Below are 22,771 nucleotides of genomic sequence, written 5' to 3'. Positions count from 1 at the left end.
TTTAGAGTACAGTATCTAATTCCTTGGTTTGCATTATTGGTAATTCAGAAAGAGTAGTCTCATAAAAAGATGCTTTTAACAGAAGTACTTCCCCCTTGGGGAAACAAAAAATGGTCTTTTTCATTTTATCTTGCTGTATAATGTGCTTTAGAATGAGATGCAGGGTTGTTAGTGTGACATTGGGTGACAAACAAAGTGCACAAACAACCAAAAAGTGCTTTTAGCGACTTTCATATTGCAATTTTGTTTTAAATATATAGCTGTCTTCTGGTTTAAAGGAAATAGTGAAACAAGTATTCCCTAATTGTTTCTGGCTCTAAAAGTATCTAAATCCTTTTTAGAAAAATCTTTGGGAAAACAATATGTTCGTTGATTAACTCTTTGCGTATTCTCCAGTTCTGAAAGCTCCAAGAGGTAACCTTTAACCTAGTATTTTTGAACCACAGAAAATCTACATCATTGCATGAAAATCCTTGGGCATATGAGTATTGTCCACTGTACACAGATAGGAAAATAGTTTGAGTACGCCCATTGAAACCTTTGTTTGTTCATCAGGTCAATTTTTTTTTCTCAACCTATCAGAGTATCTAGACTTGAATTGTTTACCACATTTTACTACTTAGTAAACATGAAAGAATTCAGATAATTTCTTTCCGTAATTGTATCTCAGACTAGTAGAAAAGTGGACTCTTATCTCCTGGCCCTCTTTTCTTAGACTCTTAGGATCAAAGGTACCTTTTTGAAAGTTCACATTGTATTAATGAAGGAACTGCAAGCCCAGAGAGAGTGAATGGTCTTAGGTTCTACATGCAGTTGTCAGTAGTGCTTGGATTAGAACACACTTTCTGTCCTCCTGTTTTAAATACTCATTGTTAATACCTTAACAACTCCATATTCAGACATTGATAAATATACTGTATTTGTTTTCTAAAAATTCTTAGCTATTGGTTAAAAATTAGGTATTGATTTTTGAATTAAGGACATTTTACAAAAGTACCAAGTTATTTTAATCAATGAAGATTTTTAACTGGAAAAATAGGAAAACTGAGGAAGTTAGCCTGAGAATACAAGAGATTGTCAGCTGGTTTATAGTTTTTAAAAACTCATTTCTCCCTTGCAAGTAATCCTGAAAATAAAGTATGTATTCTACAGACTTTTCTTCATGTAACAGGTCAATGACTGTGTATATTTTATATAGTTTCGTTCAATTCAGTCGCTCAGTTGGGTCCAACTGCAGCATGCCAGGCTTCCCAGTCCATCACCGACTCCCAGATCTTGCTCAAACTCATGTCCATCAAGTTGGTGATGCCATCCAACCGTCTCAGCCTCCATTGTCCCCTTCTCCTCCTGCCCTTAATCTTTCCCAACATCAGGGTCTTTCTAGTGAGTCAGTTCTTTGCATCAGTTGGCCAAAGTATTGGAGCTTTAGTTCCTCCAATGAATATTCAGGACTGACTTCTTTTTAGGATTGACTAGTTTGATCTCCTTGCAGTCCAAGGGACTCTGAAGAGTCTTCTGCAGCACCACAGTTGAAAAGCGTCAATTCTCCAGCACCCTGTAAGATAAAGAAGTAACATTCTTACTAGTGCAGTGACTTTATCTCTTGGGGAATGTCACATGTAAACTGGTAGAAATAAAATAGAAGACAGTAATGGCTACAGAGATGGAGGATGTAGAGGAGTATTTTTCATGAGGAGAAAGTAAAACTATTTAGGAAATCAAAGAAAGGTATTCAGAGCTCAGATCAGACTGAACCAAGTTTTCAACTGTAGCATGATCACATGTTTATTGAATAGAATTCTTCTGGCTGCAAATTTGGCCATCACCAAGCCCTAAAAAAGATTCTTACAACGACTTCCTCATGGCTTATCTTGCTGGTGTTTCTCTGTGGCGCAAATGGAAAAATCCTCTCTTAGAATTTTAGTGGACTGGCCCTAGTGAGAGGAAATAATGCAGAATGATGAAGATCTACATGCCTTGGTATATGTTTAGAAACCTGAAAATAAGAATATAAAAGAGGTAAAATATGAAAGGAAAGGCTGGTATGAAAGCTTAAATACCAGTTGAGTAAAATGGTTGAGTAGGAGGTACTTTTTATTTTTCTTAGTAAAATGTTTTTTTATTGAAAATCTAAACAAACAAATGGAAATGCATCTATGTCTGGTTTCATTGGAAGCAATTTACCTTTTTCTCCCAAATGGCTTACAATAAGTTTTTTTTTTTTTAATTTGAACAAAATCTGTACTTTAGTTAACAATATTGTATCACACATTAATTTCCTGTTTTTAAAAAAAAATTTTTTTAAAGTATTTTCTCTATATTCTCAGAATTGGATTAGAAGCTTCAAGCCTTGTTCAGTTTTTTTGGTTTTAAAGATCACGAAGGTAATAAATTTTCTAGACTTTTAGCAGTAATACTTGATGCCAAAATACATGGAACTGTATCTAAGTTTTGAGTGGATATAAATTAGAAATCTGGCTTTCTATTCATACTAACTCAAACAAGTAGAATAAAAAAGAATCCTTATTTTAGGTGGTACTTTTGAAAAAATAAATTCCCTCCTTGTAAAGTGAGTTCTCTGGGTAGAGTCTAAAATCATGTGGGGTAAACAGCCGTAGTCAGTGGGATTTGTTCAGAAAACCCATGTATCTTTCCCAGTAGTTTGTAGTACTTTAATTCCTTTAAACTTTTGAATGGCGACTTCCCTTTTGCTTTATAAACTATATTGTGCTTACATTTGAAATGCTGTTCACTAGATCGTTTAGATTTTCTAAGTTCACAGAGGCTTGGGAACCTTGTTTATCTAAGTGAATATATGAATATTTTTTTAAAATGTGGATTGTATTTTTAAGGAAGATATATGTAGGTATGTCAGATCAGTCACCTTTCTTCTTATTGAGAAGTGTTTGCATCTTCCTGTCCGACTATAGTTACTGAAGTGAATATCCTTGACTGAACTCATCTGAGCAATGATGGGAATCCAGGTTTTCATAAAACTGCTTTAGTTTCAGTTGGAAAGATGCATAAGTTAAAAATGGTACCAATGCAGCTCATCTAAACAGGCAGAGTGCACTCTTCCTGACCTGAAAAGCATTATTAGAAGATTGAAGAATTAAGAGATTAAAATATATTAGAGGCATTGATGATGAGAAGTGTTTGTGTAGGACTCTTCTTTCTGTAGTCAGTTTGTTGACCTGTTTGCAAGAAAATGAAATAGTTATGCTATTAGAGTATTTTAAGACAGCTAAAAAAATTTTAGTTGTTGTTACTATTAACATTTGTTTAGTGATTTTAGGGTTTCACACAGATTTTAGTTTTAGTGACCACCCTGAGAAGTAAATATGGAGCTTTATTATCATTCCTGAGTCTAAAAGAATTTGATCTTAGGTCCTTCTGATTGGAGGGGAAAGTGTAGGTTTTTCCATCTTTGTAGTGTTTCAAGCACCTACCTGCATTAGGAAACAGTGTTTCTATTTTAGGACATGTCTTTGACCTTGAAGAAAATGCTTACTTTAACATTTTTGTTAAAATAAAGATTATTGGACTTCTGGAGGCATTTCTAACTTTATTTAAGTAGAAAAATCTATACTCTTCCCCCGAGTAGGCTGAGATGAAAGCCTTCTTAATATAGAACTTTATTTACTGATCAACTGAGTTGCAATACTGGGATTCTTTTTGTTCATTCTGTTTTTTCAGTTGTCCTCCATCTTCCTGTAGGCCTAGACCACAAGAATTTGTTCCGTACCTGTGGGTAATATTTGCAGTTTTGATACTTTGCTTCCATCCATTTAATAGGCATGGACTCTTACGGGTCAGAAAATTGTTCCGTTTATTGAGTGCCTTGATGTATTGCCTTTCTTATTACATGGATGGTGGGTAGAAGGATCAAGTCAAATGTTACATGTTAAATTGTTGTTATGTGTTAAAATGTCTAGAAGGCACAGTTTGGGTATATTGCCATTTCTAGTGTGTAAGCTAAGAAATTATGGCCCAGTAAAGTGGAGTTTTTCTGAATGTTGAGCTTTAAGCCAACTTTCTCACTCTCCTCTTTCACTTTCATCAAGAGGCTTTTTAGTTCCTCTTCACTTTCTGCCATAAGGGTGGTATCATCTGCATATCTGAGGTTTTTGATATTTCTCTTGGCACTCTTGATTCCAGCTTGTGCCTCTTCCAGACCAGCGTTTCTCATGAGGTACTCTTCATAGAAGTTAAATAAGTAAGGTGACAATATACAGCTTTGACATACTCCTTTTCCTATTTGAAACCACTCTGTTGTTCCATGTCCAGTTCTAACTGTTGCTTCCTGACGTGCATATAGGTTTCTCAAGAGGCAGGTCAGATGGTCTGGTATTCCCATCTCTTTCAGAATTTTCCACAGTTTATTGTGATCCACACAGTCAAAGGCTTTGGCATAGTCAATAAAGAAGAAATAGAAAACTAAGATCATGGTATCTGGTCCCATCACTTCATGGGAAATAGATGGGGAAACAGTGTAAACAGTGTCAGACTTTATTGTTTTGGGCTCCAAAATCACTGCAGATGGTGATTGCAGCCATGAAATTAAAAGATGCTTACTCCTTGGAAGGAAAGTTATGACCAACCTAGATAGCATATTCAAAAGCAGAGACATTACTTTGCCGACAAAGGTCTGTCTAGTCAAGGCTATGGTTTTTCCAGTGGTCATGTATGGATGTGAGAGTTGGACTGTGAAGAAAGCTGAGCACTGAAGAATTGATGCTCTTGAACTGTGGTGTTGCAGAAGACTCTTGAGAGTCCCTTGGACTGCAAGGAGATCCAACCAGTCCATTCTAAAGGAGATCAGTCCTGGGTGTTCATTGGAAGGACTGATGCTGAAGCTGAAACTCTAATACTTCGGCCACCTCACGCAAAGAGTTGACTCATTGGAAAAGACCTGATGCTGGGAGGGATTGGGGGCAGGAGGAGAAGCGGACGACAGAGAATGAGATGGCTGGATGGCATCACCGATTCGATGGACATGAGTTTGGGTAAACTTTGGGAGTTGGTGATGGACAGGGAGGCCTGGTGTGCTGCAATTCATGGGGTCGCAAAGAGGCGGACACGACTAAGCGATTGAACGGAACTGAACTGAAAGTGGAGTTACTCACATTTACTCTGCCATTAAGTGCCAGAACCAGAGTTGAAAGCTAAGTCTCTTTAAACTGCAAACCTTGCTTTTGTTTTGTCACTTCACTGTAACGTCGTACCTGAAATTTAGAAATTTACTTTAACCGTGGTCATGAAAGCAGTCATTACTAGCCAGAAGATACATTGAGGACATTAGATTAGCACAGATTAGCACAGGTCTATTACTAGTAATTGAAAAGCAGCTATGTACTGTGCCAAGTGCTTAGTGATTTTTGCGTATGAAGAAAAGCCCAGTGTGACTTGCCATTTTTATGATAGATATAAAGGTTATTACAATTCTCAGGGAGTTGTTGGAGGAATAGCTTCAGATTTTTCTTGCAGTTATTGTTTAGGCTTGTGTGTGCTGTATGGACTAACTCGACATGCATGCTCTCTTCATGTGTAAGCACATGCTTTGTCTTTTGGGGTTTTTTCCCTGTATTGTTTTTACATCTTGAAAAATAGATCTAATTAACTAAGGTTTTGAAAATACTGGGTAATTTTAAATATAATGAACTGTTTAAATTTAAAAGGTTTTGATCGATAATCTGAATTTTATCTAAAAAATGTTCAATATTCATAATGTAGTCAGACTTGTCTTCTGACTTGGAATTCTGTATTCAGTGAGAATTTATAGTCAAGTTTCTGTACTAGAAACTGTTACATAAGAAACTTAAAGAAATATAGCTTTTATGTAGATAATACCATAGATCAAAAACGGAATTTTTTTTAGGGGAAGTTTCAATAATGTGAAAGTAATGAAGCTAAAGAAGTAAATTCTAAAGAGAAAAACAAATGAGGTCTTTCTTTAACGATTGCTTCTGTCAAAGTAGGTAGCACCTGAGTAGTTTGACAATATTCTAGAACTAATTGATCTAATTTAAAGAAATCAGTTTGTACTATTTGAAGCTAACCATAGCTTTTGAAAACATGAACTGTCCTTTTGAGAATTTAATAAAAGATGTTTTTATGAATGGGGGAAATGAAAGAATGAACAATTTACTAGACTCCTACAGTGTAAAATACAATGAGACTAGCTCATTAGAATCAATTATTCTTTCTTGTGTTATTAAATAAGAATTCACAAGGTAGTTATTAATACAATAAGGGAATTCTTTACATACGTGCTTAACTTAAAAACTTTTGTCTTGAACAGATCTCCTCTCACCCCACTCCTCTAATCCCTTGTTTCTGTGATATTTATTCATGTCAAGTTTCATTTTGTAGATCCATCAATGCTGTGTGATAGCAGTGATGTTTTATGATCTCTGTTCAGTTGGGATACTGGAAATTATTACGCATCTGGCTTAATTGTTTTCATTTTTCTTATAAATTCTGGAGTATTTCCTTTCTGTTTACTCCTGAATTAATAGGGAGAGATGAAGGAAGGAGTAGTTTAATTTTTTTTGTTTAGCGTCTTATCACCCAGTTTTGTTCTTTCTCTTTCAGACAAAACGCCAAGTACTTTTCCTACATTACAATTCAAATAGATGAACTGAACTTTTCATCTTTTGTTAATGTATTCTAAGTTCTTCATCTCTGTGCTCTTAAATTTGATCTTTACAGGTATAGTGGAAGTCCTCAAAGGAATGCATGAAATGGGAGTAACTCCTGATCAGGAGACATACGTTAGTTACGTGTTTCCGAGCTTTGATAGTGTAAAGTCGGTTCGTGATGTTTTGCAGGTGAGCACAGTGTGGCTTTAATCTCATAACTGAGGAGGGCATCTTCCCTCCCTAGCGTTTTGTGGTAACGAAGGAAAAAAGTCACTGAGCTGAGGACTAAAATGGTTATGTTGGTATATAACTTTCTAAAGCTTTGTAAAAATATTGGTGAGTGTAACACCTGTAAAGTTGTTAAACCTCAAAATAACTTTAAAAGGGAAAGTAACATTTGCCTTGTGTTGAAGAGAGAGCGTGCCAATATCACACAAAATTTAAATAAAACAATTTCACTCTCACCCCACTCTACAATGTAACTGTACCTATGTTTTGACTAGTACTTTTCACTTCTCTATGAATTTTCATAATAAACTCTTAATAAATTTACTATTCCTTTTTTTTTTGAATAATTTTTTGTTTGACCCCAAAGCTTTATTTTTCCTACCAGATACTTCCTGTCCTCACCAGAATAAGCAAGACATTTATAAAAGGGCCTATGAAAAATTGACTTGGATAGTGCACTGGCTCAGCAAATGGTTGCACTTTGATTTTCAGAATAAAGCACTAGGCAATTAGGAACAACTCTGTAGAGTACCACGTACTTTTAAGAAGTAATATTTTGCTCAGAAGACCTGTTTCTTAGGTGGTTATTCACATAATGCCTTTATTTTTCTATATTATTAGAGTGTCTTGTCTTTTAAATAATTTCATAATTACATTCCTCTTAAAGATACAGTTTATGTCTTGAGTGTCTTTAGCTTTCTTCCCTGAGTCCTTAACAGTGTATTTTGAGACTATGCTATCCATATTTATCTGTTAAAAAATGCATTTAAAAAGGTAATTTCCTCACATATTCTTATTTCCCTAAAACTTACTCTTCTCACTTGGCACCTTTACATTATAGTATGTAATTCCACAAATTATTTTTTATGATTGAATGTCTTATTGTATATTATACCAAAATATATCTTTATTTATTTATTATTGATTAGTTGATTTTTAATATTGTGCTGTTATTATAAAGTGGTTCAGTAAATATGTTCAGCTGAATTTCAGCTCATTTACTTAAATTATTAAACATGATGTTGAGACAAGTAATTACCATTTGGAGTTAAGTAAAAATAAATTTGACCTGTACCTCATTATATGCCTTAAAATATCATTTTGGATCAATACATTCTTTGTTTTGAATTAGTACATTGTTGTAAATGAGAGAGCAGTTCTAATGTCTTCAGTAGTAAACTCTCCCTAGAAGGAAAGCACTCTAATAGTAACAGATTATATGAATTTGAAGATAAACATTTAATTTAGGATGTCGAAACTCCATCTCATAGCTTTTGCTAAAGTTTGTTTATTCAGTTTATTTGTATTTTAGAAAATGATCTTTTAAAATGAAAGATTATTAGAGTTTCTGATATGAAGAAATTTGCATATTTTTAGCTGAGGTATATTATCATTGAAATATGCTTTATCCCTAGGAAAATGGATGCCCACATGATGATAATGTATTTTCTCAAGCTGAATTGAGAAGTAAAGCAGTAAATGGAAACTTAGATTATATTTTATCATTTCGTAAGTATGCAACATAAGTAGTAGATTTGGCAGGTGTTAATTTCTGTGACTTTTGAGAGCATACAGGGTAGTCCATGCCCTCACTCCCTGCCTCAGGTAGTTCAAAGTAATTTCCGTGAAAGGGAGGAAGTTTTTATAAGTTAAAAAAAAATTGTCCTGATAAGACGGTTTATGAATTGAAATTTATAAATAATTTGGAAGTAGTTTTAAGATTTAAAGGACCTTGGAAGTAGCATGGTGTAAGGTTGGAATGGGGACCTGAAAGGCTTGGATCTTATCTATGATAAACTGCTGATTATGGGATCAGAAACAAATCTCTCTACCATTCTTTCGCTTCAGTTCATGAAATGGGATTGTATTGCCTGTCTCTCTACCTTGTGGGAACTATGAAAATCCTATGAGATGTGGTTTCTGAAAGTGTTTTCTAAACTAATGCTATTATGGCCCTAGGTTACATGAAGCCAGCTCCCAGTTCTCGTTAATGAAACACAGCAAATGTTTACTAAACACTTATAAATGATAGAGTGCTTTACAGTGTTCATCACATATTAATAAATTCATCCACTGATAGATGAAGAGAGGCTTAGAAAGGTTATATGATTTGGCCAAAGTTGGTGACTGAGACAGACCAAGATCATCTAACTTTAACCTTTTTTTTTTTTTTTTTAACTATCAGACATTTTAATTTTAGTAAATTAGACACTTTTTAATTAAAAATTTTTAACATTATCTGTGGCATTAACTTGACAGTGTTTCAGGTCTTGTGAAAAGACACCATTTAAAAACAAACATACAAACGTCAATATCTAGCCCACTAAAATGTTAAAAGCTAAGCTTTGATTAACATGTATTTAAATTGTATAAATGGAAGCTTGTGAAAACCAGATTGTATAAATGGTAATATGTTGGTACATATTACCTGTGTCTACATTATTTAAAATGGAGCCTCTAATTCAAAATATGCACGAATTAGATTTATTTTATTTTATTGTATTATTGTAGAGGGAAAGGTGAAATGTCAGGGTGAAAAATGGTGATTGTTGGGTGTAGTTATTTGAGTGTAAGGTTGGGCATTAATGCAGGCTGCTATCCGAGTGTATTGATTTTGCCTCCCACTCTGTATAATATACTGATTTTTCATACTGACAAGTTGAAAACAGAGAAGCATTAATAGGAATCTGGGCACATAAGGTGAATACAAGAGAGATGCCTTTCCCTTTATCATATCATCCATTCCACTTCATTGTCAACCTCTTGATTTTTTTCAGACTTGTTTGTTGCTACGGAAACTAGATGCTTTCTGTCAGCAGCCTTCCAGCTGGCTGAAATGTTTCTGGTGACCTTTTTAATTAATAAAAAACTTGATAATATTCTATAAAATATTAATTTGGATAGTTTAGAAAGAAGTTTTCAAGAGGTTGTTTATTAAATGTGAAAAAGAAAATTGCTGTGAACTTAAAGACAGAAGATGTCAGCTCACTCCCATCAGAGTCCTCCCTTTCCCTTGAATTACAGGTCTTTGAAGAGCAGTTACTTCTGTAATTGCTGGTATTTGCTTGTAGGCTCCTTATAGAGAGGCACTTTTGGTTACTACAAGGAATGGCAAGTAGTAGCGAAAAGTAAATGGATTGTCTTTTTTTTAATTGAGATGTAATTGACATAAAATATTAGTTTCAGGCATATAATAGAGTAATTAATATTGGTATGTATTGGAAAGTGATCACCAGAATGAGTCTAGTTAACATCCATCCCCATACATGGTTACGAAATTTTTTTTTTCTTGTGATGAGGACTTAAGATCTTCTCTTAGCAACTTTCACATACGAAATACATTATTACCAACTTTAGTCACCATGCTGTATATTCCAACCCCCTGACTTGTGAAATAGCTAATCTTGATCAAGTTTGTGGAATAGTAAGAACCATTTCTCCATTTGAGTTTGTAGGCATGGAAATTAATGTGATTAAGCAAAATTCAAGGTTACCAAAAAGCATGTGGTGCATCCACTAAAATTCCTGGAGCGAGTAAATTCAGGTCATTTCAGAAACAGATTTTAGAGTTAATGTCTCGTGAAACCACTGAGAAACTTAGGCTTCATGTTCAAGGGATCTGACAGTTGGTCTCAAGTAATTCTGCTTATGTGTGTAGGTTAAATTTTTTTTCATATTTAGGGAGATGAACAAATAATATTAAAACTTATGATGACTTTTCCCATGAATTTTTTAAAAAACTTAACCAGGTATCTAAACTGTATTTATTAACTCTGTCTTCAGAATTTGCCTCCACAGTGGGTTCCTACCTATTATAATTCTGTCCCTGTTTAATCTGTTGGTAGCCACTTTACATATGTACTGAAAAGATGAAAACAATTACTTATAACATGGCACCATTTTATATACTTATTTTATATAAAATAACTTCAGGAGATGCTCACCATGATTCTGTCCCATGCTTGTTAAGACAAGGGTTATGTGGGGCGTCAGGTCTTATGCATTAAAGCTTGATTCTTACACTAAGGCAGTTTAGGCGTAGACTGTCAGCATTGAAACATGCAAGGTTTCACTGAAACATGACTGTTAAATGCCAAAGTGAATAGTGGAGGAAATAAAATCATCAGAAAAGTGAAAGATCGATATAAATCAGTTATTTAACAGAGATCAAGAGGTTATTATGACTTTAGGTTGTCACTCTTGCGTGAATGCAGATTATAGATCATAGTGAAAAGTAGAATGAGGAAATGTGAATGGTTCAACCTAATCCTACACAACTCTCAAGAAAGTGCTTCCCCTCCCCTGCACATCTTCTGTTTTTAAAAGGTAGTTACGTTCTCTCCCTTCTTAGTGCCATGTTGTCCAATAACATACAGCCTTGGTATATGTACCAGGCTGACTTTGAGTACGCTGTTAGATTAGTTAATGTAGTTATACAGAAGAATATTTATAAATTCATTAGTTGTATAAATTTATGTAAATGAAGTAAAATGTTTTTAAAAGATAGCTTATATTGCCAATATGTATTATTGTAATTTTCTAATTAACTTTGTATCAAAAATTTCCATTTTTTAAATAATAGTTCCCAAATGAAAACTGAAAGATATTAGTATAAATGTATTTCCAAATATATTGATAATGCAAGTTTTGGTTTTTGTCTGGAATTTTAAGATGATAATTTTCTTTTGCAGTGGAATCAAATACGTTGCCTTTCTCATTTTCTTCATTGAGAGGCAGCCTCATTCTAGGCTTTAGGAGGTAAGATGATCACCTTATATGATCTTTGTCTAAATATGGACTGATTTCTTCTGTCTTTTTGACCTACTATTCAAGGAAAGAAGCAGATACTCTTATCTTGCAATATGTTAGTTACCTGAAATAACCTTATCTGTTTTTTGTTTGTTTTTTTGGATCTGTTTTATTCTTACTAAGTAGTTGAATTGAGTTTAGGCTGCCTTTTATATCAGACATTTCCAAGAAATGCATACTGATCTGATAAAGGTCTTGTTTCGAAAAAGAAAGCACTCTGAAAATGGCGAGTAGAAGGTATAGACAAATTTGCATGTATATTTGATTTATGCTTTGAGTATTTAATTACAAGATGACTTTTTTTTTTTAACTGTAGGTCTTTGTTGGTTATCTATTTTAAATATAGCGGTTTGTACATATCATTCTCAAATTCCCAATCTATTTCTCCCACCCCTCTCCCCTGCTGGTAACCAACCATAAATTCATTCTCTGTGTTCTGTTTTGTAAATAAGTTCATTTGTATCTGTTTTTTTTTACGTTTCACATGCAAGCAAGATCATATGATACTTGTTTTTCTCTCTCTGACTTACTTCACTTAGTATCATCTCCAGGTCCATCCATGTTGCCGCAGATGGCAATATTTCATTCTGTTTAGTGGCTTAAGTATTATTTCATTGTATGTATGTGTGTGTATAGACACATACCACATCTTTATCCATTCATCTGTCGATGGACATGTGGGTTGCTTCTGGTTTGTGGTGGGCTGGGAAATTAGATAACCAAAGTCATTGTAGTTTGGAAAAATGAAAGCCTCTAAATAAGGGCATACTATATCTTTTTATTTTTTATTTTTTGCTCTTATTTTGTGACAAAGATTTTGTGATAGCTGTGTTGATTACTAGGACATAAGCTCCATGTTTGGTTTATTGCCCTATGTTCAGCACATAGATACTAATACCTGGCACATAATCAACACTGTTGACTTAATTACTGAGGCCTTATTTATTCTGTGTTTCTGCCTCTGTTTTTGAGCAATCCCTTTTATTCAGCAAGTACTTATTGTTGAGATTGGAGACATTGATTAGGATCAGATTGTAAAATATTTTAAAAAACATGAAGGAGCTTGTCTTTTATTCTGAAGAAAGTAGACTAACATACTTTGCAGAGCTTTGGCTAAGGCAAAGATACATCTAGAATGTATTTGAATCTCAGACATTATATTTTTCATTTTGGGTTTTTTATTTTTTCAATATATGCCATGTCTCCTTAATATGTTCATGCTTCTTTTTTCCCTCTTCTCTGTGTGGAAATAGTAATGACAGATGTTTTTATGTCCTTGCCTACTAATTTTCTTAAATTTTTGTTCTTACTATGCATCATACATTTGTGCTTGTTTACAATTTTCGACTGGATGCTAGTTGTGAATTTTATGGTGTGGAATTTTTTTTTTCAATTCATCTAAATATTTTTGAGCTTTGTTCTGAGATGATCTTGCATTAAGTTACTTGAAACAGTTTTCTTAGTGCATGCTTCTATGCTTTGCGTGTGTGTGTGCACACACACTGTCGTGTCATACTCTTTTCGACCCCACAGACTGTAGCCCATTAGGCTGCTCTGTTCATGGCATTTTCCAGGCAAAAATACTGGTGTCAGTTGCTGTTTCTTCCTCCTGAGGATCTTCCTAACCCAGGGATCCAACCCACATCTCTTGCATTCTGTGCTTTGTAGGTAGGACTTGAGCAGCTTTTAGACTAGGATTGCCTGAAGTTGCTCAGTCGTGTCCGCCTCTTTGCGACCCCATAGACTGTAGCCTACCAGGCTCCTCCCTCCGTGGGATTCTCCAGGCAAGAGTACTGGAGTGGGTTGCCATTTAGACTAGTATTATTCCCACTAAATGAGTTGAGCCCTGCTATTAAGGTAGTATCTCCCTGATCCTGATACTTTACCTGCTAGCCCATGTATTTTGAGATTATTGGAAATGTAACTATTCCAGTCCATGTGTGAGTTCTAAGAATCTAGCAACTTTACAATTGACTGACTGAAAGCTGTTCTGAAAACAGAACTGATGGATATTAGCAGTAGAGCCCTGCAGCTCCTTAAGGATTAGCATGTAAGAGATTCACTTAAAGTTACTTAAGAGTTACTCTTTAGCGGAAATAATTACTCATATTTTACAGAAATGTAGTGAATTACAGAACAGTAAGTGAGATACCCTAGTCGTCATTTTAGCTAGTCCCCTAAGGGACATCATCTTTCAGGATTGGAAATAGCTCAACTGGAATTCCATCACCTCCACAAGCTTTGTTCGTAGTGATGCTTTCTAAGGCCCACTTGACTTCACATTCCAGGATGTCTGGCTCGAGGTGAGTGATCACACCATCGTGATTATCCGGGTCGTGAAGATCTTTTTTGTACAGTTCTTCTGTGTATTCTTGCCACCTCTTCTTAATATCTTCTGCTTCTGTTAGGTCCATACCATTTCTGTCCTTTATCGAGCCCATCTTTGCATGAAATGTTCCCTTGGTATCTCTAATTTTCTTGAAGAGATCTCTAGTCTTTCCCATTCTGTTGTTTTCCTCTATTTCTTTGCACTGATCCCTGAGGAAGGCGTTCTTATCTCTTCTTTGGAACTCTGCATTCAGATGCTTATATCTTTCCTTTTCTCCTTTGCTTTTTGCTTCTCTTCTTTTCACAGCTATTTGTAAGGCCTCCCCAGACAGCCATTTTGCTTTTTGCATTTCTTTTCTATGGGGATGGTCTTGATCCCTGTCTCCTGTACAATGTCACGAACCTCCGTCCATAGTTCATCAGGCACTCTATCTATCAGCTCTAGTCCCTTAAATCTATTTCTTACTTCCACTGTATAATCATAAGGGATTTGATTCATTCAGGTCATACCTGAATGGTCTAGTGGTTTTTCCCACTTTCTTCAACTTAAGTCTGAATTTGGTAATAAGGAGTTCATGATCTGAGCCACAGTCAGCAACATTCAGAAAACGAAGATCATGGCATCTGGTCCCATCACTTCATGGAAAATAGATGGGGAAACAGTGGCAGACTTTATTTTTTGGGGCTCCAAAATCACTGCAGATGGTGATTGCAGCCATGAAATTAAAAGATGCTTATTACTCTTTGGAAGGAAAGTTACGACCAACCTAGATAGCATAGTAAAAAGCAGAGATATTACTTTGCCAACAAAGGTCCGTCTAGTCAAGGCTATGGTTTTCCTAGTGGTTGTGTATGGATGTGAGAGTTGGACTGTGAAGAAAGCTGAGCGCCAAAGAATTGATGCTTTTGAACTGTGGTGTTGGAGAAGACTCTTGAGAGTCCCTTGGACTGCAAGGAGATCCAACCAGTCCATCCTAAAGGAGATCAGTCCTGGGTGTTCATTGGAAGGACTGATGCTGAAGCTGAAACTCCAGTACTTTGGCCACCTCATGCGAAGAGTTGGCTCATTGGAAAAGACTCTGATGCTGGAAGGGATTGGGGGCAGGAGGAAAAGGGGATGACAGAGGATGAGATGGCTGGATGGCATCACCGACTCAGTGGCTGTGAGTCTGAGTGAACTCCGGGAGTTGGTGATGGACGGGAGGCCTGGCGTGCTGCGATTCATGGGGTTGCAAAGAGTCGGACACGACTGAGCGACTGAACTGAACTGAAGGGAAGCATGGATGTGCAGTTCCATATTGGAATGCAGTGTTTGGAACAGTTATCTCCCTTTAGTATTACCTGCCCTAGTGGCAGAACCCTTGGTCCAAGTGGCAGTTGTTCCTTCCATGTGTTCTGTCACCTGTTTGGGCACAGATTGATTTTTTGATGCCATCCCACAGTATTTGGGGAAGACCAGCACTTCTGTACATATATTCTTAGAGTGGTGTTTAAGTAGCAAGCTAGTATTTCTGTAAGTTGATAAGCTCAGGAGATGGTCATTGAATACCAGTCACGTGTAATGCATTCCCAAAGTTTCCCAATATATAAACTAAATTATCTGTTAACCTATGAATGTGAAGTCACCTATATAAAAATGTTTAAAATTCAATACTGCTTATTAGTTAGGGATTATTCAAGGTTACTAGAGAGTTTTTACTATTAAGTTTTTTTTAAACTATTTTTTAAGTATTTTAAAGGATATTTACTTCTGACTGATAAAGTTAGTGAATTCTTCTGTCAAATCCAAGGCAAGAGGATGTTTAGTATAAGACTTTCTTTCCTCTTAACAATACCCCTAACTGAACAAAGTTCAAATGAGAAACAAGGCCGCATATATTTTCTATATTACTGAAAACTCTACCACCAAAAATATTGAGTTACTTCTGAGAGACAAAATGTCATTGAAGATAGTTCAGACTTCTGTTGACAATGCAACATACCAAAAACAAATGTTTCAGAGCATTGAAACATGTATATTACCATATGTAAAATAGATGACCAGTGTAAGTTCAATGCACGAAGCTGGGCAGTCAAAGCCAGTGCTCTGGGACAACCCAGAAGGATGGGGTGGGGAGGGTGGAGGGTGGGGGTGGTTAGGATGGGGGGCACATGTGCACCCATGGCTGGTTCATGTTGATGTATGGCAAAAACCACCAGAATATTGTAATTATCCTCCAATTAAGATAAATAATTATTATTTTTTTGAAGAATTGCCTTGGAGGCATTTAAGGCTTTATAGTCCATAGATAAGAGTTCTGTGATATAAGGAGATTTTCTGACCCGGTGGCAACAGTTTGAGCTTGAGAAGTGGGACTCTGCACCACTGAACAGTGGGGCCTTTCACATGTTAAAAAAAATCAAGTTTCTGACATTTGCTGCTGCTGCTGCTGCTAAGTCGCTCCAGTCGTGTCCGACTCTGCGACCCCGTAGACAGCAGCCCACCAGGCTCCGCCATCCCTGGGATTCTCCAATTGAAATCAACCAAGTTAAGTGCCAGATGTTAAGTTCCTCTTTTCAGTCAGTCAGTGAGGCTCCCACTCATGATGTTTTTATAAGGAGAAGGAAAATACTTCATGAACTATAGTTTGTGAGTACTCAGGAAATCTAACTCTTTTTAGTGTGTGCTTAGGTCTAGACTGCGAGATAATAGGTAATTCAAGGATGAACAGGAATCTTCTTGCCTTCAACTTGTTAACTAGTTACAGACCAGAAAGTAAGAAAGCAATTGCAAACTAGTCTTGATACTTACGAATGTGTAGAGGAGAAGATGCTCTCTCCGAATGGACAAAGATGATGTAGTGTGTACACACACATACACCTACACATGAATATTACTCAGCCGTGAAAAAGAAGGAAACTGCCATTTGCAGCAACATGGATAGACCTAGAGATTATCATGCTGCGTACATGAAGTAAGTTAGAAAGACAGTATTATATGTGGAATCTAAAATATGTTACAAGTGAACTTACTTACTAAACAGAAACAGACTTCAGACATTTAGTCGTGTCCGACTCTTTGCGACCCCATGAACCGCAGCACTCCAGGCCTCCCTGTCCATCACCAACTCCCGGAGTCCACCCAAACCCATGTCCATTGAGTCGGTGATGCCATCCAACCATCTCAACCTCTGTCGTCCCCTTCTCCTCTTGCCCTCAATCTTTCCCAGTGTCAGGGTCTTTTCAAATGAGTCAGCTCTTCGCATCAGGCCACCAAAGTGTTGGAGTTTCAGCTTCAACATCAGTCCTTCCAGTGAACACCCAGGACTGATCTCCTTTAGGATGGACTGGTTGGATCTCCTTGCAGTCCAAGGGACTCTCAAGAGTCTTTTCCAGCACCACAGTTCAAAAGCATCAATTCTTCGGCACTCAGCTTTGTTTATAGTACAACTCTCACATGTGTATATGATCACTGGAAAACCATAGCCTCGACTAGATGGACCTTTGTTGGCAAAGTAATGTCTCTGCTTTTTAATATGCTGTCTAGGTTGGTCATAACTTTTCTCCCAAGGAGCAAGCATCTTTTAATTTCATGGCTTCAGTCACCATCTGCAGTGATTTTTGGAGCCCCCAAAAATAAAGTCTGCCCCTGTTTCCACTGATTCCCCATCTAGTTCCCATGAAGTGATGGGACCAGATGCCATGATCTTAGTTTTCTGAATGTTGAGCTTTAAGCCAACTTTTTCACTTTTCTCTTTCATTTTCATCAAGAGACTCTATAGTTCCTCGCTTTGTATCATAAGAGTGTTAAGATTTACCAAAGGGGAAAAGGGGGGAGGAATAAATTAGGAGTTTGGGAGTAGCAGATTGTAACTACTGTAGAAACAGTGAGGTCCTACTGTGTAGCACAGGGAGCTATATTCAATATCCTGTGATAAACTATAATGAAAAAGAATATGTGTACAATGCAGGACTTTATAAACATTTTTCTCCACTTACAAAATACAGGTTCATCTTTTTAAAAACTTTTTCTGAATGTATTTTAGTAGGAGGAATGATTTTATCATAAGGCAGAGGATTCTAGCAGGGCATGGGACACGTTTCATTTTTTGTTTTGAAATAATTTTAGAGTTACAGAAAGTTGCAAGGATAAGACACAAACGGCCTATATACACTGTACCCGTTTTCCCCCAGTGGTTGCATCTTACATAACTACAGTGCATTACCAAAACTGGAAATTTTACATTCGTACAATGTATGTGTGCAGTTCTGACAGTTTATCACATACATAGACTTGAGTAACCATTACTGCAGTGAAGATGCAGAACTATGCCATCACGACAAATTCCCCACCTCCCTGCCATTACCTCTTTAGCTTCCATTCACCATCCTTAATCTGTGACAACCACTGATTTGTTCTCAGTTTTTATAATTTTAGTTTGCAAAAGGTACATAAATGGAAAAAAAGTTACATAAATCATATATTGAGATTGGCCTTTTTCCAGTCAGTGTAGTGCCCCCAGATCCATCCTAGCTGCCTTGTGTCAGTAGTTCATTTGGAATGTTTTTAAAGTAAAAACAGGTGCCTTCTTAACTCACTGTACCAAAACAGTTCACTCTAAACTGCTCAATCTCGAGTTTAAAGAGGCCTGTGAATTTTTGTGGGTGCCGATTTTAAGAGGTCTGTAAGTTTTGTGGGTATTTTTACAGTGTGTAATATACATAGTTATAGTAAATATATACATTCTATTTGCATTGTAATATCATTAAAACACATAACTAATCTTCTGAAAGTAGATTCCATGTTTGAATTAAATATACAAAGCTTATAGACATTAAGTTTACAAAGCTTACAAATAGCCTAAGACCTAGTGTTCATTGGTTACCCAGTTTTGTAAATAGTTTTTCCTTTAAACAGTCACAATTTGAGTGAGCTATTCTATTTGCTTTCCTGAAATAATTTCAGATTTATAGAAAACTATAAGAGTAGTACAGAGATTTTTTACATACCCCATTTATTAACTTTTAGCATTTTGTGAAATTATCATTTTACTTTCCGTTTATTTACACACACACGCACACACACACATATAAATAAATGTTAATTTTTTGGAGCTGTTTGGGCTTAGGTTGCATATGTCATGATGCTTTATCTTTAAATATGTCAGTATGTAATTCCATAGAACAAGGATATTCCCTTACACAACCAGGTGGTTCAGTGGTAAAGAATCCACCTGCCAGTGCAGGAGATGGAAGAGACATGGGTTCGATCTCTGGGTCGGGAAGATGCCCTGGAGAAGGAAATGGCAACGCATTCCAGTATTCTTGCCTGGAGAATCCCATGGACAGAGGAGCATGGCAGGCTACAGTTCGTGGGGTCACAGAGAGTCAGGCACGTGTATAAGCATGTACAGATACACACAATTCCACAGAACAAGGATTTTCCCTTATACAACCACATCACAGTTGACAAACTGAGGATATTTAACATTGATGGAATATTTTTATCTAATAGAGCTCATATACTAGTTCTGTCAAGTATTTTCACTCTCTTTTTGGAGGAGCCCATATTTTCCTCCCTCTTATACAGAACCCCTGGTGGCTCAGATGGTAAAGCATCTGCCTGCAATGCGGGAGACCTGGGTTCGGTCCCTGGGTTGGGAAGATTCCCCTGGAGGAGGAAATGGCAATCCACTCCAGTACTCTTGCCTGGAAAATTCCATGGATGGAGGAGTGTGGTAAGCTACAGTCCATGGGGTTGCAAAGAGTCGGATACGACTGAGCGACATCACTCACTATACAGAATCCAGTCAGGGAATAGATGTTAGTCATCTTTTCTCTTTAATTTTCTCTAATCTGGAACAGTTCTTCAGCCTTTGTCTTTTATGACGTATAACAGATTTGGAGAATACAGGCCAGTTATCTTCTAGAACGTTTCTCATGATGGTTCCTCATGTGTAACTTCATGTTACGTTTCTGACTGGAATACCACAGGAATGCTGTTCTGTTTTTCTCAGGGAATTAAATCTAAAATGTGTCTGTCAGCACCTCATTAGTGATGTTAAGTTTGATCACTCAGTGAAGATATTGGTTCGGTTTCTCCACTGTGTTGTTACTGTCTTTACCATGAAAAGTAAGAAGAAGTCTCAGGGAGATCCTTTGAGACCATGCAGATACCCTGTTCCATCAAACTGGGACCCCAAGGTTTAGAGATGGTTCTTAGTGATTCGTGTCCAAAGCACTCTTTATTTTGAGGGTTCAAAATAAGTGAATCAGTCTTTCTGAAAATTAACTTTGATTTTGGGAACTTTTTTTTTTAAGGCTTTGATCTGTATGTATTGCATATAATGATTGCTAGTGTATTTTAATGTTTTTTAAACCTCTGGGTTTATTTTTAATCCTTTGCTGCCCCCTGCAGGTCTATGAATATAAATCTTTGGAGCAAGGTAAGTATTCCTAATATTGCAAATCATAGTGTGATAGGTAAAAAGCAAGTTATAATAGCTTTATACATTTATCATGCATCACTATAAGTTAATGAATTTAGAATCTTGAATTGGTACTTTTAGTTTTAAAACTACCTTCCTGGATCATGAAATTTATTGTTGAAGTGACCTTGAGTTAGTCCTAAATTCTTAAGTTTTCAACTTTTCTAAAAAATAACTGTTAACATTATGGCAGTGATCATACGTATTTAATAATTATTTTTTAAAATATATGCGTGTTATAGATATTATACATGTTTGTGTAAGTGTACCTATCTGTATGTGCTAAGTTGCTTCAGTCGTATCCGACTCTTTGTGACGCTATGGACTGTAGCCTGCTAGGCTCCTCTGTCCAAGAGATTGTCCAGGCAAGAATACTGGAGTGGGTTGCCATGCCCTCCTCCAAGGGATCTTCCTGGCCTAGGGATCAAACCCATGTCTCTTAACGTCTCCTACATTGGCAGGTGTGTTCTTTACCACTAGCGTCACTTAGGAAGCATCAAGTGTATCTATATGTATATCTGTATATGAATGATAAACAGATCAGTTTTTAAACTACTGTCTTTTTAAGAAATTAACTGCTTTTATGCAGGAAGTACAACAATCCTTATGTTGAATTACAAGATATCTGCCTGTAATGCAGGAGGTGTAAGTTTGATCCCTGCGTTGGGAAGATCCCCTGGAGAAGGAAATGGCAACCCACTCCAGTTTTCTTCCCTGGAAAATCCCATGGACAGAGGATTCTGGTTGGGCTAAGGTCCATGGGGTCGCAAAATAGTCAGACATGACTTGGCGAATAAACAACACTATCAGAATGCACATTATTGATGGGAATTCCCATTTTAAATATTTCTTAAAATCTTATTTTCCTTCAGTTCTGTTTTTAGTATTAAACTGCCATTCACGCTATGTAAGTCAGTTAGGTGGTTAAGATATTTATAAGTAATTTTTTTGGCTATAAAGACCTTTTCATTGGCTTATTAAATGTGTCTTTGTTCAAAATTAGGTTTTAATGTGGCTGTCATATGTCTAATGTATGGCTACAACTTCTGGTAGAATTTGTCTATCTTTTACACGTCTGGGTTGGTTAAAAAAAAAATTGTAGATAGGATTGTTTTGCTTTGCTTTTTAATAGTTTCTACCTTAACTTTCCTTTGGATTGTTATTACCACATCATGCTTTCATTGTTGAATGAAGTGGCATATGATCAGGTTTACCTAATTTTCCATATTAGAAAATACATAGTTAAAGAAGTAACTGTAGTTTGAGTTGTTAATACTTATGCTATGGCCAGACACTATCTTGAAGAAAGAAATGGCAACCCACTCCAGTATTCTTGCCTAGAGAATCCCCTGGACAGAGGAGCTTTGTGGCTACAGTCCATGGGGTCACAAAGAGTCGGACACGACTTAGCAGTCGAACAGACACTATCTAAAGAGCGAATAAGTTCAATCGTAGTATACACATGAAGTAATTGCTCATATCACTTCAGAAACCTATGCTTCCTTTCTTACTATCTCCAGGCTGTTGATATATAGTCTAAATACTGTGTTCAAAAGTTACACATCAGTATCGTAGGTTTTTGTCATGAAATACGTTTGGATTTTTTTAATTGAAATTTTGTGGGTAGAGTTAATGTTGAGTAAGTCTTTTAATTTCTGTGTATTCAGTTGATAAGAATCAATGAGAACAAACATATTACAACTTTTGACCTCCTTTTGTTTTAAGTAAGTAAGAGTTAGTTGCTCAGCCCTATCTGACTCTTTGTGACCCTGTGGACTGCAGCCTGCCAGGCTCCTCTGTCCGTGGAATTCCCTAGGAAGCAATTCCTGGAGTGAGTTGCTATTCCCTTTTCTCCAGGGAATCTTCCTGACCCAGGGATTGAACCCAGGTCTTCTGCATAGCAGGCGGATTCTTTATCATCTGAGCCACCAGGAAAGCCCCCATTTTGTTTTAATGCCATTAAAATGACTGGCAAAATGTTGAAAAACTTAAAAGATTATTTAGTGTTTCAGGATATTTTACTTTCTTACTGCTGTAAAACTTCATTTAAAAGGAGGAAACTGGTTGAATTTCAGCAAGACCAAAAACAGTACAATGGCAAATAACATTGGTTGATGCTTCCTGTAAGCTGTTTTCTACAGTAACAATTTATTTAAAACAATATATAACCAGAACAGTTTAGAGGTTTTCTTAGTGATGTATCATGAAGTCCTGCAGTTTTCCTTCAACATGGGTTTGTTTTGTTTTTAAAAGACTAACCTGTTATTTAAAAATGAAACAATCTCCTTGGCAAGTTGG

At 36.4% G+C, this 22,771-nt stretch overlaps 1 protein-coding gene across 1 annotated transcript in view; it reads left to right on the top strand.

Annotated features, from left to right (window-relative positions):
* Window positions 1-22,771, top strand: part of LRPPRC (leucine rich pentatricopeptide repeat containing) — a 99,032-nt gene that overhangs the window by 18,612 nt on the left and 57,649 nt on the right. Inside the window, exons 12-15 of the mRNA XM_052647793.1 lie at window positions 6,712-6,830; window positions 8,285-8,378; window positions 11,561-11,627; window positions 20,404-20,431. Of these exons, the coding sequence (XP_052503753.1) occupies window positions 6,712-6,830; window positions 8,285-8,378; window positions 11,561-11,627; window positions 20,404-20,431 (308 nt within the window). The remainder of the gene's footprint in view (window positions 1-6,711; window positions 6,831-8,284; window positions 8,379-11,560; window positions 11,628-20,403; window positions 20,432-22,771) is intronic.

This window comes from Budorcas taxicolor, chromosome 11, assembly GCF_023091745.1.
Source record: "Budorcas taxicolor isolate Tak-1 chromosome 11, Takin1.1, whole genome shotgun sequence".
In the NCBI taxonomy this organism is placed as follows: domain Eukaryota; kingdom Metazoa; phylum Chordata; class Mammalia; order Artiodactyla; family Bovidae; genus Budorcas; species Budorcas taxicolor.
The sequence above is the reverse complement of the archived record's forward strand: the minus strand, read 5'-3'. Positions and strand labels throughout refer to the sequence as shown.